This window comes from Emydura macquarii, unplaced genomic scaffold (assembly GCF_026122565.2).
Source record: "Emydura macquarii macquarii isolate MOO-44397 ecotype Brisbane River unplaced genomic scaffold, CSIRO-AGI_Emac_v2 contig_839, whole genome shotgun sequence".
In the NCBI taxonomy this organism is placed as follows: Eukaryota; Metazoa; Chordata; order Testudines; family Chelidae; genus Emydura; species Emydura macquarii.
Genome location: NW_027130976.1, coordinates 1,301,303 through 1,316,284, shown reverse-complemented (window position 1 = coordinate 1,316,284; position 14,982 = coordinate 1,301,303). Strand labels below are relative to the sequence as shown.

Here is a 14,982-nt window from a genome sequence, read left to right as displayed (position 1 = left end):
GGAGATGTGGCCGTGTTATGCTGAAACATGTTATTGACTGCCAACAACTAGTTCTGTAGGCAGTCTCGTGGTGGCTGTGTTGGTCCCAGGATACTAGAGACAAGGAGGGTGAGGTAATAGCTTTCATTGGAACAACTTCTGTTGGCGAGAGAGACAAGCTTTTGAGCTACACAGAGCTCTTCTTCAACTTTAGACCTGTAGAAGAGCTCTGTGTAGCTCGAAAGCGTGTCTCTCTCACCAACAAAAGTTATTCCAATGAAAGCTATTACCTTACCCACCTTGTCTCTCTAAGAACTGGTTCTATGGTTTATGGACAGTGTGGCAAGGGCAGCTTGTTCAGCCCTTTCGTGGGTACTGCGCCCTCTTCAGCTACGACTATGATGTGCCTGGGTGGGAGCAGCGGGGGGCCCGGTCTCACCCTCTGCCCCAGGCCCTGACCCAGGGACCCTGTGTGGAGTAGTCTCAAAACTGCCCAGTCCGTGACTTACTCCCTTCCCTGGGTCGCCTATCCTTGGCCCACTGCTCACGGTCTGCTTCCTGGAACTGGGTGGGGAGGGGTTCTCCCTCAGGCCTGTGCCTTGGGTCCCTGGCCGTAGCCAGACAGTTACCCCCTCTTGTCTCTGGTACCTTTTGGGGTTGTAGTATGTGGCAGTGGTTGCTCCAAGTCCTGTAGCTGCTCCGCTCTGCTTCTCCTCCTAACTCCCTTCCAGCTACCTGTCTGCCTGCCTGACAGGGAGGCTTTTAACTGCTCGGGCAAGCTCCTTGATTGGCCTCAGCTGGCCTAATTGGCCTAATTGCCCCAGAGTAGCAGCCCCAGCTGGATCACCCAGGGAACAGAGATTTGTTAATTCTGGGGCTAATAAAGATCCCCTCCACTACTCTCCTGTAGCCATCAGGTCTGGCCCTGTCACAACAGTTACAGACATAGTTAAGCTGATGGCTCCAGTAATACGATGCCAGGGGTGCTGTGTATCCCTTATTTCCCCCTTTCAATTTTCCGATTTTCCCCAAATTCAAGACAGATCTGCCCATTGATACCTAGAACCTTTCCTGAAATTTTGGAACTGATTAGCTTTGGCGTTCAAAAGTTACCATTTTACAGACAGACAAGCAGAGAAATGCTGTCAAACTGATGTCAGGCCAAGTGAAATGTATCTAGCTCTTTAGCTGTGAGGAAATCTGTAAAAATGTGGGCTGAATATAAACTGACAGTCTCATTTTTTTTGAGTTTGCAGACAGCCTGAAACCATACTTCCAAGAAATATGAATGGCCTCATTAATATCATTGGCTTGTTTACTCTGAAACCGAATGACAACTTTATTTCAGTACCGATGATTTCAGGAGAAAAAGCCAGCTAGTGTGCTTATTCCACATAGCCCCAATCATCCTACCTCCAAACCTTCCCTACATCTTCTTAGATATCCAAACCCAGCAGACCCCTACCCTGCTCCCCCATTCTCCCTTGCTCCTCCTGGATAAATCTATATAATGCACATATATTCAATATAAAATCAACATCACACTTGAAATATATGATGAGAACAAAATGAAATTAATTGAATTAATTGGAAGAAACACTGCAAGGAGCACCACACGGATTGATTTCAAGAAAACCTGCATTTGGGTCTGCCATACCAAGATGTCACAGGGACCAGGGAGCTTGTGGCACAATATACCGCTTAATAAGGATTGTTCACAAAGCCAGTCACCATGAACATTATAGAATTTGAGTATTTGCAGGAAGAGGAGAAGGGATCAAGTGCAGACAGTGGAGGTTCCGACGCAGGCCCTGCAGCGCTAAGAAAGAACTGAAGAAGCAGTCAGTCTGTCCACAAAGAGAGGGCCTCAGATCAGATCACTGCAAACATGGATTGGCCTACAAAGTACTCGTCTGTCCACCTGGGTGGGGACTGGTACCTTTGGCTCATCAGTGGATATTTAGTGATGCCTGTGGCTATTGTGCCCGTCAGGCGCTCCATGGAGGTCCCAGAACACACATGGCACTTGCTTTGTAATCTCTCTTTTCTTGGAGTGGTGGGATGGTCCAAGTGCTTTGAGGTTAGTGCTGGGAACTGTGAACTCTTGAGTTCTAGCTCCACGTCACTGACCCTGGCACTTCAAACATGTAATCACGTCCCACATGATTATTTGCTCCTTTGTACAAATGAAAAAATGGGACTCAGAGAGGATAAGTGACTTGCTCAAGGTCACACAACAATTCAGTACCAAAGCCAATAACTGAGTCCCCACCCAAAGCCTAATCCATTAGCCTGCATGGCCTCCCATGATACTCCTTTTGCCTGTCTCTCCCCATTGAGGCGTATCAGACTGACTACACACACACAGAGGTGTAAGGAGGGGAGACTCAGGCCCGGAGCTGGTCATTCTGTGAAGTGCTGTGCAGCTCGAGGAGTATATCTGAGTAATAACTAATAGCAACCCGACTTTACAAATACACTGTTATGACTTGCACGCATGTGTGCGCACACACACACCTCCTCACCATGATGTGCAAACTTCAGGCTATGAACTCACACTCTGGCCTCTGAGATCTGTCACTGTCAGTTAGAATGGAGCCAAATCTTGTGAAAGGCACTGATGGAGCTGAAGATTAGCATGAAGAGTGGGCGTTTTGATCGGTTCTGCTAACAGGGAGTGTTGGGGCGGGGATTGGTTAGCTGCTGCCTTCAGTTAATACATTTGGTTACCGTAGTGGGGCACCGAGGGTTTGCAGACACACACCTTTTTGTATAAATAGCTAAGGATGGGCTGAGCAGTAATGAAGCAGAGACGAAGGTGGAAGAAGCACAGGGAAATTCCCACTTTCTTCAGAAAACAAGGATGCTCAGCATCACTTCCATTGTCTTCCGTATAGTCTAGGAGGAGTCCAAGCAAGAAGAGAGCAGGTGTGTTCCAAAGATGACAGGCACTGGGGGTCTGATTTTCAAAGGCGATGATGCAAAGTGCAGAATTTCATATCTATAAATTTCATCTGGAATTATGGAAGCTCTGCACCTCTGAAACTGAGACCCTAGGTTTCCGGAGAGGGAAGGCCTAAGCTGTAGAATGCTACAGCTCCCGATACTTTCTTTACATGGAATTGCATTAAAACTTACTTCTACAGGGAAAAAATGAAACCTGGGTAAAAAGAGGTGAAAAAGTGACTGGCCATAGAACCAAGGGAGTTGATCGGGGCCACACTGCAAATAAATGCAACCAAAGACCCTGGAGGGCAGAAAAAGCATTCACTTACCAGCTGTCTGAGGGGTTGCACTGTAGTCTCCAGCAGGTGCTTCTCCTGCAGTTGACTGACTGTCTCTGAGTCCTTCCAAGAAATGTCATGGTGAAGGTCTGTGATTATCTCCTGCAGTTCCTGAATCTTAACTTCCTTCTCCAGAACCTAGAAAGTACAAAGTGAAAGCATAAAGCACTGGAATAGGAAACTGGAAGGCAGAAGGAGCTTTCATTAACAGGACCGTGTTCTGCGATTCCATGGCCATAGAATTTGCCAGGAAATTTGTTGTTGGCTGCAGCAATCTCTCACTTACACAATGTTTCTAGCGCCATGAGTTTGAGGAGCATTTTAAAATGTCTGTCCGGTGTAAATCAGTGCAGAACTCTACAGATAACCTAACACAGTGTCCTGAAAAGTGTGAGTGAGCCCATTCAGCACAATGGGTTGTTAATTCTGAAACCTAAAGATACTGGTTTAAAAGTCAACAGCATTAACTCCTTCACTGCTGATAATTTTAGCAGATATATTCAGCCAATGTGGTAAGTCCCCAGTGCTAAATGTCACAAACAAGCTCTCAGGTTCCAAAGGGCCCAGAATGCTCCTCCCCAGCTGCCAACACTTCCAGCACTCAGCACTGACAATTTCCACCAAGAGACAGCCCCCATAAATAGTAATTCACATTAAATTCTCATCTCTTTGGGGCTAAATATGCACCAGTTAAAAACAGGGTAACAAAATTTCCTCCACAAGGCTTCCCCATGCAACCTGCCTACTCTAGCTTTCTCTTGTCTAGATTGCAAGCTTTTCAGGGCAGGGATTGTCCATTTTGTAATTCCAAAGTGACCAGAAACATTGTCAGCACTTAATATACGAAATAACAACGCCTTGGGACAGAACACTGGGAACCCAGATTGCTCACATGACACAAGGATGAGTTTTCTTTACTGGCCACCAATTCCATCTATTTTGTTGGCACAGCAAGATCTCCAAGTGCTGCCGATGGGATATCTGCAAGAGGTAGAGCCAATCCACCAGCCATCTGTCCTGGACCAGATTCACAGCATGACTGAGGTTATTGCCCATTTCTGATCAGACACAGGCTGCTCTGCATTCCGATTCTAACTGATCCTCCAGGGTTTTTTCCATTGCTTTTAAATGTAGAGTTTTGTAATTCCTGATAATATACGGAAAGCCCTTAAAGTAGAGTGGAAGTTGAAGGTTTGCAGTCAAGTGGGGAGATAGGTACAGTTTTGGCCAGCCAGGAAGAAAAGGAAGACTATTTTAATTTTTGGCCTCCAGGAACTTTTTTCCAACTTTATTGTACCACTCGTGCATTCATGAATAATGGTGATTTCAACAATGATACAGAGAGCACATTAGAGCTACAGAGTTAATGCTGAAATCCAACAGAATCGCATTAGATTTCAGCGGTAACCCTTCCTTTCGATAAACCGGGCACTCACACTTACCTAAGCTATTGTTTCATATCGGTTCAGTAGTGAAGATTCTCTTTGCAGTCAGAAGCCCCACTTCGAGTTTTGATTCAGAAGCACAATTATTTGTCATTTGCACACCTGCATATTAACCACAAAACTTCACACTCATAGTATCAGAGGTCTTTGTGCATGGACATTGCAACTTCCTACACCCTTCTGTTTTTTCTCTTTTCAAAAACGTCTTGGGTCATACACCCTAGTATTTGTTGGGCCTTTGTGGGATGGCTTACCATTCCTACTGGAATGCCGTGTCCATTCCAAAACCAGTCTAACTGGTGATCACGGTGACCCTGATCTCCGCTCCATTACACCAGTTTTATACTAGTGTAACTCCACTAAGACCAACAGAGTTATGCTAGTGTATCAGAGAGGAAAGTCAGGTCCTGTCTATGCTTCAGCACATACACCCATAAAAAAGTGCACAAATCATATGCATGAGCATACTGGTCTAGGCCTGTAGCAAGCCACAGATGGGCTTTATGGGAATAAGACGTTCATTCCTCCCCTTAAGCCAAGTACAGAAAGAATTCTTCTGCTGTGATATGGCAACCCTGCAGATCCAATTTTAGTTCCTTTTCTTCTCCAGAAACCACTGTCTAGCCTCTCCAGCAGATAGCACTGCTTCTTCACCTCTGAGAGCCAAGCAGTACCGGAAGTTTGGAAACAACTGTCCAGCAGTAAATTGCTCAAATCAGGAAGTAACATACAACCCAATATTCTCTCCAGTAGAACAAGAGGAGCTCGACATCAAAGTATGGCTGTAAATTCAGTCTTGGTCAAGCTCACTGAGGAAAAGGGCATCTGAATTTGTGCTGTTTTTTCATACATTTACCTCTGGCCCAAGAGAGTCAGGATGCACATAGACTGTACCTCACAGATAAGGAGACGATTCAGTCACAGAGGTCACAGAGCCCATGACTTTCCGAGACTTGCGTGACAGCGCTGGAGCAGCTGCCAGCCCTGCGGCCACCATAGCAGAGGCTCTGGGACTGAAGCAGCAGCTGGGGTTGAGTAAGTCCCACTGGGACTGGAGCAGTGGCTGGTGGTCAGCCTCAGGGCCGCCGGAGCAGCGGGCTGTCACAGTAGCAGACCCCAGGCCCACTGGAGCCATAGTTGGGGTTCAGCCCCACGGCCGCCAGAGCAGCGGTCCCACACCCCCAGAACAGCAGCCAGAGTTGGGTCAGCCCCTCTGGGGCTGGAGCAGCTGCTGGAGGCCAGCCCCGGCAGCGCTCTGACTGTTAGTAAACGTCATGGACAGGTCTTCCATAAATTTTTGTTTATTGCTTGTGACCTGTCCCTGACTTTTAATAAAAATACCCATGACAGAATCTGAACCTTACTTACAGAACAGCCATTCCATATCCTTGGGCCTCAGACATCCAGCTGAAAAACTGGGTAACAAGAAGGAACGTCACTGAAATCCTCAAAGCAAATTGTTGCTGCATCTATCTTGAGATTTCCTGGGGAAATAAATTCCCCATCTCCTCTCCCCAGGGCGGCATTTTGCTTAGGAGGGAAGGTGAGAAGAGTGCAGGGTTTGACACACATGGCTGTGTCAGCCTCCTAATTCTTAGAGAAGTCCATAAAGAAGGATTGATTATGTTCACTGGAAAAAGGAAAACTGATGGAGAAAACAACATCACAGAGTGTGGCTTCTGAGGTCAGATGCTTGCTTTAGGGCCACCTGGAGTATCTTCTTCCAGTCCAGAAAAAAATCACTTTTTATCTGGGCAGAGAAATGTGCTGCATTTATAACCACTATATGAGCAGGTACCTTTCCCAGCCTGCTCCGCAAACACAGTCTAAGCTCCCCCAGTTCCTGGGCTTTCACTGTAATAACGTAACAAAAATTCACCCAAGCTTTCTCCAGAGACCCCAGAGCCTCTTTTCTTGGAAAACCACTCCCATTCTCTGGTATCCAGGTGAGGCAGTTCCTCACCCACCTCAGTAAATCAGCAGAGCCCACTGAAACCTTCTCCATCAAGAAAACAGACCAGCCAGTGGGGAGGGGAGTTGTTGCAGGCAGACACTTTCAGCCTTTTATATATGGATTTGAAACCTGACTTTTTCCTACAAGAAAGATTCATCATTTGGAGACGGGCTTGGTGCTAAGATGACATGGCCAAAGTTACACAAAACTAGTCACACAACTGCGTTATGGAACTGTATACTTTAAGAATAAACCTCAAGAGCAGCAGAAGCTTCAGCAAAGTAGAGCGGAGCAAACAGATAACCAAGTTTCACTGGGAGTTAAGAAATGTCCTGTCAGAGTCAAAACCAAAGCTTGAACGGAGCGTCTCAAACTAGTGAGGCCAGCACAGTAGATGTGGCAGGCACAGCTCACTGCACCTGAGAGCATGACTGCACTGCAATTCCCAAGGTTGTCAGTCTCAGAACAGTAGCCGTGACTGTGCAGGCCTCAAATCTGGCACACAAAGGCCTGCCCTTCTGGGCCACTGCCCCTGGGAAGGTCTACGTGTCTGAGCACTACCAAAGCACTCAGTCTGTCTATTGGCTTGAAAGAACTAGTGATGATGGTAAAGCTCTGAGGTATGGTCGGCTCCCCTAGAGCCTCACCAGTCATAACGGACGTTTAAAGGGCAGATCAGAAAATATGCGGCTAAAATAAGATAGGAGGAAAACCCTAACCTCTCTCTGCAGAATGTAATAACTTTGTCAAAATCAAAGCCACAGCTAACCTCCTGTGCTGCACGCTTCTCAGCTCTGGAAACTGTTCAAGCAGAGAGACATTTTTTCTGTCAGCTACAACTCTGCATGCAGGAGAGAAAGACTCTGGCATAATATCTGCACAACAGCACCTCCATGCAAACACTAACCCAGTAATGGGAAATGTTAATGATGTAAAGCAGCAAGGTCACATGATGTGTCCAGGCAGCCCTTGGAAAGGCAGTCTCTGCAGATATCACAGAGGAGAGCTCAGAATTGCTCTTGGTTCATTAGGCTTTGCCTGAGGGTTTTTCTCCCACTATTAACTACAAACAAGGTTCAGGTTCCTGTTACAGTTTCATGCACGCAATGCAAAAAGGTGAAGGGCAAGGTTTACCAAGAGCTGTTTGTAAATATGCTAAGACAATTTGATTTTGTTTTTAGAATCCTTTGGACACACTGTACAGTAAGTCATCTTAAACAGGAAAACTGAAAAAAAGCCTTATAAATATTGCAACACTTTTTCAGCATAAGAACTTTATATCTACCTTGGCACAGTGACTGCACGTAAATATACACACAGCCCATCATGGTACAATTCCCTTCCTCTCGCCACTGACACTACATTTCCCTACAGACTGCCTCCTTCTCCCAGTTTTATGACCCCAAAGAGATGAGCTCTCACTGTTTTCATCCTCGTTACATTTTGATATTTCAAAGTATGGTCTGCTTCTCACTCCCATCTCCCCGCTCCACATTACTAATGAATTGGAAAGCAGACATCATTAGTTTTTGGAGACCATTTCTTTTAAAATTTACAGAACCCTTCATCTGAATCCCTAGAGCCAGTCTGCTGTTCTCATCTTAGAATCTTATTAGCATCATATCTTCTGTATCCTGCCATGCAAACTGCATTGCTATGCACTTTCTACCACTTGACCCTTTTGCGGACGGAATTAATTTCCTCTTTGAAGACACAGCAGCATGCTGCTGTGCTTGTTAAAGAAAGAAAATTCAAGCAAGACGACAGGGAAGCAAGCAAAGAATATTCTCAGTTAAATATAAGGCACTGTAGGATTTTGTGTAGGAAGACTGAGAGACAGAGTGGTCAGGAGAAATAATATGTGGATGGCTCTTTACTACCAGAAACATGTTCCAAAAGAGCATGCAAACAATCTGATTGGCAATACTCACTGGGAATTTTCATTGTCATTGTCCAACTCCCCCATCCCTCACTTGTTCCTATGCGCCAAGTGCTCTGAGACTTTTGGTTGTAGAATGCATGTGAATGTTGCACAGACCCAGGCTTTGCTTTCTGCTCAGGGCAATAAAAGGCTACACTTAACATAGCTGTAGGAGAACACAAAGACAATAGCCCTAACTGAAAAGAAAATCTTCCCCTACAATTGACTCACACTTAGGAGCCCAAAACACTTTGAGGTCATTAGAATGACCCCCTCAAAATGTCAAATATTTCTATGGGTGGAATACACTGGAGGATTTTAAATGTCTCTTGATCAGTCAGGGAAGTCTCTAGCCCTCTAACTTGTTATACATTGTGGGATTGTTGTGCATTGACATTGCTTTTACCATTTTGGTTCTCTAATGTCATTTTCATAGACAAACAAGAGTGACCCTCCCTTTGGGAGGAATCCCTTTGGAGGCAGGCTTTTATCCCCTCCAGGCTGGGCTAGAAGAAATGAAAGAATACGTTTAAAAGTGATTACAAGCCTGAGAGCACTGGACAGCAGAGCAAGAGTTAAAGTTTCTGGCTCAGCACAGCCTGAGACACAGATGCCAGAAGGGTGACTGGGCGGCTCAGGTGGGTGGAAATGAGATATTAGAGTTGTTCACAGTTGCAGAGCTCCTCTTCGGCAAACCTCCCCTTCCTGGTCTTGTAGATGGCCACCTTGGTCAATGTGGGAGAGTGCTTTATTTGTAGTCCAGGAAGTGCCCACCCACTGCTAAAGGCCCCTCCCCCAGCCTAAGGGGAGGAGTCACTGAGCCCAGGATACAAGTGATTACATGGGATAACTAATGAAAAAAACAGGGAGGCGCATGACGGTCAAAGAGAGGGAACCAGAATGGGACACCAAGCAGAGAACCCTGGACAGCGCCCACTGCTCTCAGAAGGTGTCAAGGGAGCCAGCAGGAACTCTGCCTGGATGTGTGAATGCAGAAGGGAACGGAAGTAGGCCCCACAGTTGCAGAACGTCCCCCCCCGCCAACCTCTCCTTCCTGGTCTTTTAGATGGCCACCTTGGCCAATGTGGAAGAGTGGTCAAAGGCAGGTATATCAGCCCCAGCATGATCAGAGCCTTGTTCCCTGTGGACTGAGGAAAGGTTACTACAGGTCATTAGAGCACCTGCGGCCAATCAAGGCCCTGTCAGGCACCTGAAAAAAACCCTGCTCCAGCCAGAGGTGTGTGGGAGTGAGGAGAGCTGGTGGTAGTGTTAGAGGAATGCTGTAACTGACCAGAGGTCCAGCGAACCAGGCGAGGTGAATGCTGGGAGGGAGGCTTTCCTCCAAGCCCCTGAACTCACAGGTACAGAGACCATGGAGGGGAAACCCTGCTCAAGCAGGGTGGGGGCTGGAGGACTTCTCAGGCACCAAGGCCTGAGGAAAAAGACCCTACACCAATGGAGAGAAGGCCAGGAACCAAGAAGCTGAAGAGCACAGGCTGGGGTACTCCTCTGCATCGTCCCCTCACTGGGTGCTACTAGAATAGCTGACGCCCAGAACAAGGGGCAAAAGATAGCACCCAGACCCATCATAAGCGGGAAAAGTGCAGGACCCACAACAGCAAAGCCGGAAATTTGCCACAAGAGTAAAGTTTCAAAGTTGTATTAAGTTAATGTTTGTTCAGAGTCACAAACAACCTTCATTCCTGAGGGATTTGTAACTGTGAGGTTCTCCTGTACATATGCCATTATGATGTCACAGAAGAGGCATATAATGGTTCCTATATCTAGGCATTTCTACCAGCCTGCACTGAAGCATGCAATGGTCTCAAGTTGCAGTGGGGAAGGTCTAGGTTGGATATTAGGAAAAAAATTTTCACTAGGAGGGTGGTGAAGCACCTTATGGGTTACCTAGAGAGGTGGTGGACTCTCCATCCTTAGAGGTTTTTTAAGGCCCAGCTTCACAAAGCCCTGGCTGGGATGATTTAGTTGAGGTTGGTCCTGTTTTGAGCTGGGGATTAGACTAGATTACCTCTTGAGGTCCCTTCCGACCCTAATCTTCTTCTATAAAATTAGCTGAAAGACCATCAGAGAGAGGCTAGTTCCTCTCTCAGAAACACTATCCAGTTATACCACGCATGATGTCCTTTGCCCCTCAGATTATTCATTGTGTTCTGGAACTTCATTCTCCACAGAATAGGAAATTTGACAGATACAAATTTCCCAGCAAGTAGTGAGAGTATATCCTGGAAATAGCTGGTGGCAGATTTATTTCCCATCCCCTACCATAGCCTCCTGAAGTGTTGTGTGAGAAGAAAGGCTCCATTGCATCTTAGCCTCCTGATTTCTCTCTCTTTTTTTTTTCTTTCACTATCAGTCATCAGAAAACATGGGGAATACTTCCCAGGGGCTAAGCAGGCAGATAGGTGGTGTTCAGCACAGGATGCATGAGTGCCAGACCCAGCCTGGCAGAGAGCTTATGAACAGCACAATGAATGATCTGTAGCAAGAGCCATGGGCAAGAGCTAGCCATTAGTCTGGGGCTCAGTAATGCACTCTTCAAGTACATTACTCATCGATCCATCACACAGCACGCTAAGGAACGGAGAGATTCCAGCACTTTTAAATCTGTAACGCAATGGCTGCCAGCCTGCACTACATGCCCTAGGTTACAAGGGCAAGGAGGAAGACAATTCATTTTGTGTCATAGCCAGTATTTCTTCTCCTTCTTCTCTGTGTGCTTAAGAAATGGACCTTCTATTATCTTCAGATTAATAGCTGAGGGAAAATTCTAGTTTCTCTATTAACATTAACTATTGAGAAAGGCTTTCAAAGAATGCCTGACCAGTGCAATTTTCATTAGCTGGAATGAGAATGAAAACATTCATGAGAACAGATGTAATTCGTTCATTTAAAAAAAAATTACATATTACAATAGAACTGTTTTAAAACACTAAAGGTTGCAAAGTCAAGCACTCAAAAGTTAGTAAATGCCAGCATTAAGGTTGCTCATGTAACATCATTTGGTCTCCTGGTGCATATGCATTATGATACAGTCTTTAATTACATGATCATACACTATTTTTTCCACAGGACCCCTTTCTCATTGAGTACACAGGATGGATAATGTTCAGTGAAGGGGGAACCATTATTTCTTTTTATTCTCATCATTCAATGTGCGGATCCAGCCTTATGTGTTACACACTATCCAAACCTTGCACTGAATACATAATTATTCATTTCCCAGTCCTGATCCTGCTTGAGCAGGGTTTCTCCCTAGCCCCTTTACCTGTGGAGTTTCACAGCCTTTTAATCCTTCCTCACCCTTCTGGTCCCAGCCAGCAGCCAGCTCAGGCCCTGCAGCGCCTTTTAACTGAGTCTGCTGTGCTCTGATAGGCTGCAGGGAAGTAACCATTCTAGGCAGGCCTGGAGGACACACCTTCACTGATCCTCCAGCAGGGAGCCTCAAAGGACTCAGTACACCGCATCACAGGTGCTGCTCATTGCTATAATATCTGAGTGCTTCACAAACATTAATCAATTTATTTTCACAACACATCTGTGGAAAAAGGGTATAATTATTCCTATTTTACAGATGGGGAATAGAGGCAGAGAGAAATTAAGGCCAAAATTGCCACTTCAGTTCCTTCCAAATGCTAACAGGAAGTACCAAGAAATGAAACAATTAGGACTCTGCAGAAGTTCCCTTGGAAGGCAGGCGGGGAGTGTGAATATGCAGAGTGAATCTCAAAGAACTCCAGTTACAAATAAATAACCTTCATTTCTTTGAGTGCCCTCTGCATCCTCCCATTCTTGGGAAGGGTTGGTAATTAGAACCTCAGAAGGAAGCAAGACATAGTGGCCTTGCAAATGTCAATAACGAGAATGTGCTTGAAAACTGCTGTAGATTCAGCCATTCCCCTGATCGTATGAGCTCTAATGAGACCTGAAGGGGAAAGCGAAGCTCCCCTATAACACTCTTCAATACAAAGTCTGACCCATCTATATAATGATTGTGCTGAAATGGTCCTGCCCTTTGAAGAGCCGGTATAAGAGATAAAGAACTTAGGAAAAGATCTGAAGTCCTTAGTTCTATCCAGGTAATATGAAAGTACTCTTTTTGCATTTAAAGAATGTAATCTAGCATCTCCCTTACTTCTATGAAGGATGATTTAGTTGAGGTTGGTCCTGCTTTGAGCAGGGGGTTGGATTAGATACCTCCTGAGGTGCCTTCTACCCCTCATTTTCTAGGATGATCATTTAGTCTGACCTCCTGCACATGGCAGGCCACAGAAGCTCACCCATGCACTGGTGCAATAGGCCCAGAACCTTTGGCTGAGTTACTCACATTCTCAAATCTTGATTTAAAGACTTCAAGTTACAGAGAATCCACCATTTACTTTAGTTCAAACCAGCAAGCGACCCGTGTCCCACGCTGCAGAGGAAGGCAAAATCCCTCCAGCATCTCTGCCAATATGACCAGGGGGAAAATTCCTTCCTCACTTCAAACGTGGCAGTGAGCTAGAGCCTGAGCATGTGGGCAAGACCCACCAGCCAGACACCTGGGAAAGAATTCTCTGTAGTAACTCAGAGTTTCTTATGGTATTGTAATGCTCTTCAGCATGCTATCCACACTGGGATTGAAATTCTTCAGGACTCAGTGCTGAAAAGGCCTCATTCTGAGTCTGACATAGGGAGTTAAAAATGTCATCAAGGCCATTAGTCCCAGAGGACTCAGAAAAACCCTGTTATCTGAACTGGCTGTATCATCAGTGAATGTATGGCAGCTGTTATTTCCAAAGCCTCTCTTCCAGCAGAAAAGCTCACAGAGTCGAAGAGCTCCTCTATGAAGGGAATCTTTTGAGAGGGAATGAGAAGTGATTTTTGTTTGTTTATGGTGAGACCCAGGGTTCCGGAGAGAGAGTAAGTGTTCTGAATGGCTGTCTCTAATTCTTCTTTGGACTGGCCCTTCAGCAACCAGTCGTCTAAATACAGGAATACAGAAAGGCCTTGATGTGACGCTACTAGAACTAAACATTGGTAAATGCTCTGGGCACAGTGAAGAGACTGAAAGGTAGGACTCTGTATGGAGAGTGGTATAAATGAAGGACAAAGCGTAAGTACTTTTGGTGCAATGGTCTGATGGGAATGTGGAAATATGCTGCTGTGAGTTCAAGAGCAGCAAACCAATCTAGAGCAAACAGGGAGGGAATAACTAGATCCTGGGAAAGCATCCTGAATGGAAACTTCCTGATATATTTACTTAGATCCCAGAGATGTAAAATCAGTCTGGGATCTCCATTCTTTGGGGGGTTAGAAAGGAAGGGGAGTAGAACCTTTTGTTTCTGGAAGCCAAGGGAACTTGTTCTATAGCACTCTGTTCAAAGAGTTTGTACAGTACTTCTATCCATAACAGGCTCTTGTATGAGGGGTCCCTGAAGAGGGAGGGAGGGAAGGATCAGAACTGGATGGTGTAACATTTTTATTGTATCTAAAACCCATTAATCCGAGGTGACACTTAACCAAGCACTGTAAAGATGGATGCAGATGGTTCCCAAATTGGTTTGAAGCTCTCAACTATTAGGTCAAACCTGAGGCCTGACATGTGGTAAACAAGATGTAGCTGAGGGACTCTTTGTCCTCATATGAGGTTTGAAGTGTTTCTTCCTGTCATGTGTCTGAGCATGTTTGTTAATGATTGTGCCACTGATGGTACAGTTGCCTCCTCTGATAAGAAATGGATGAAGAAGTGGTACGTACTACTTGTGATATCTGTACACTAGGGTAAAAGATCTTTTGAAAAGTGGCGTAAGCCCTAGACACACACCTGTAGACTGTCTCTCCTTTAATTTACCAATGTGTTATCAGCATTAACACTAAATAAGCCATCCCCTTTGAAGGGTAAATCTTCTATTTTGGCCCTGGTATCCAGTAGGAGAGAAGAGGAATGTAGCCAAGCATATCTACACAGAGATATTGCTGTTCCATGTTTGGCTACATTTTAGCCTTCATTAATAATGGCTGATGTCAACTTCCTTTAGGTGTTTGTGTTCCTTTAGTCCTCTGGTAGGTGTCTTCTCCCACAAATGAAACTGATACCTGATCATCACCACTTGGTAGTTGGCTATAGGTGTATTTCAGAATGCAGAAGAAAATAAGAACATAAGAATGGCCATTCTGGGTCAGACCAATGGACCATATGCAGAGGGCACTTAAAGAAGACCTTTAGATCCACTGCACAGACCACAACCACTTGAGTGAATGGAGTAGCTGGTAGAAATAGTAGGCTGTTATCCTCTGTTAGGACCAGCCCCTGGAAGTGGATGAAACACATACTTTGCCAGGGTTTTTACTGGTTTTTGCTACACAACAGGAGAATGTTGCTATTCATTGTTCCAGGTT

General features: G+C 45.5%; 1 protein-coding gene across 1 annotated transcript in view; it reads right to left on the bottom strand.

Annotated features, from left to right (window-relative positions):
• The window catches only part of PMFBP1 (polyamine modulated factor 1 binding protein 1), a 245,967-nt gene that overhangs the window by 93,934 nt on the left and 137,051 nt on the right, over positions 1-14,982 (bottom strand). Inside the window, exon 6 of the mRNA XM_067543437.1 lies at positions 3,255-3,401. Coding sequence (XP_067399538.1) covers positions 3,255-3,401 — 147 coding nt within the window. The remainder of the gene's footprint in view (positions 1-3,254; positions 3,402-14,982) is intronic.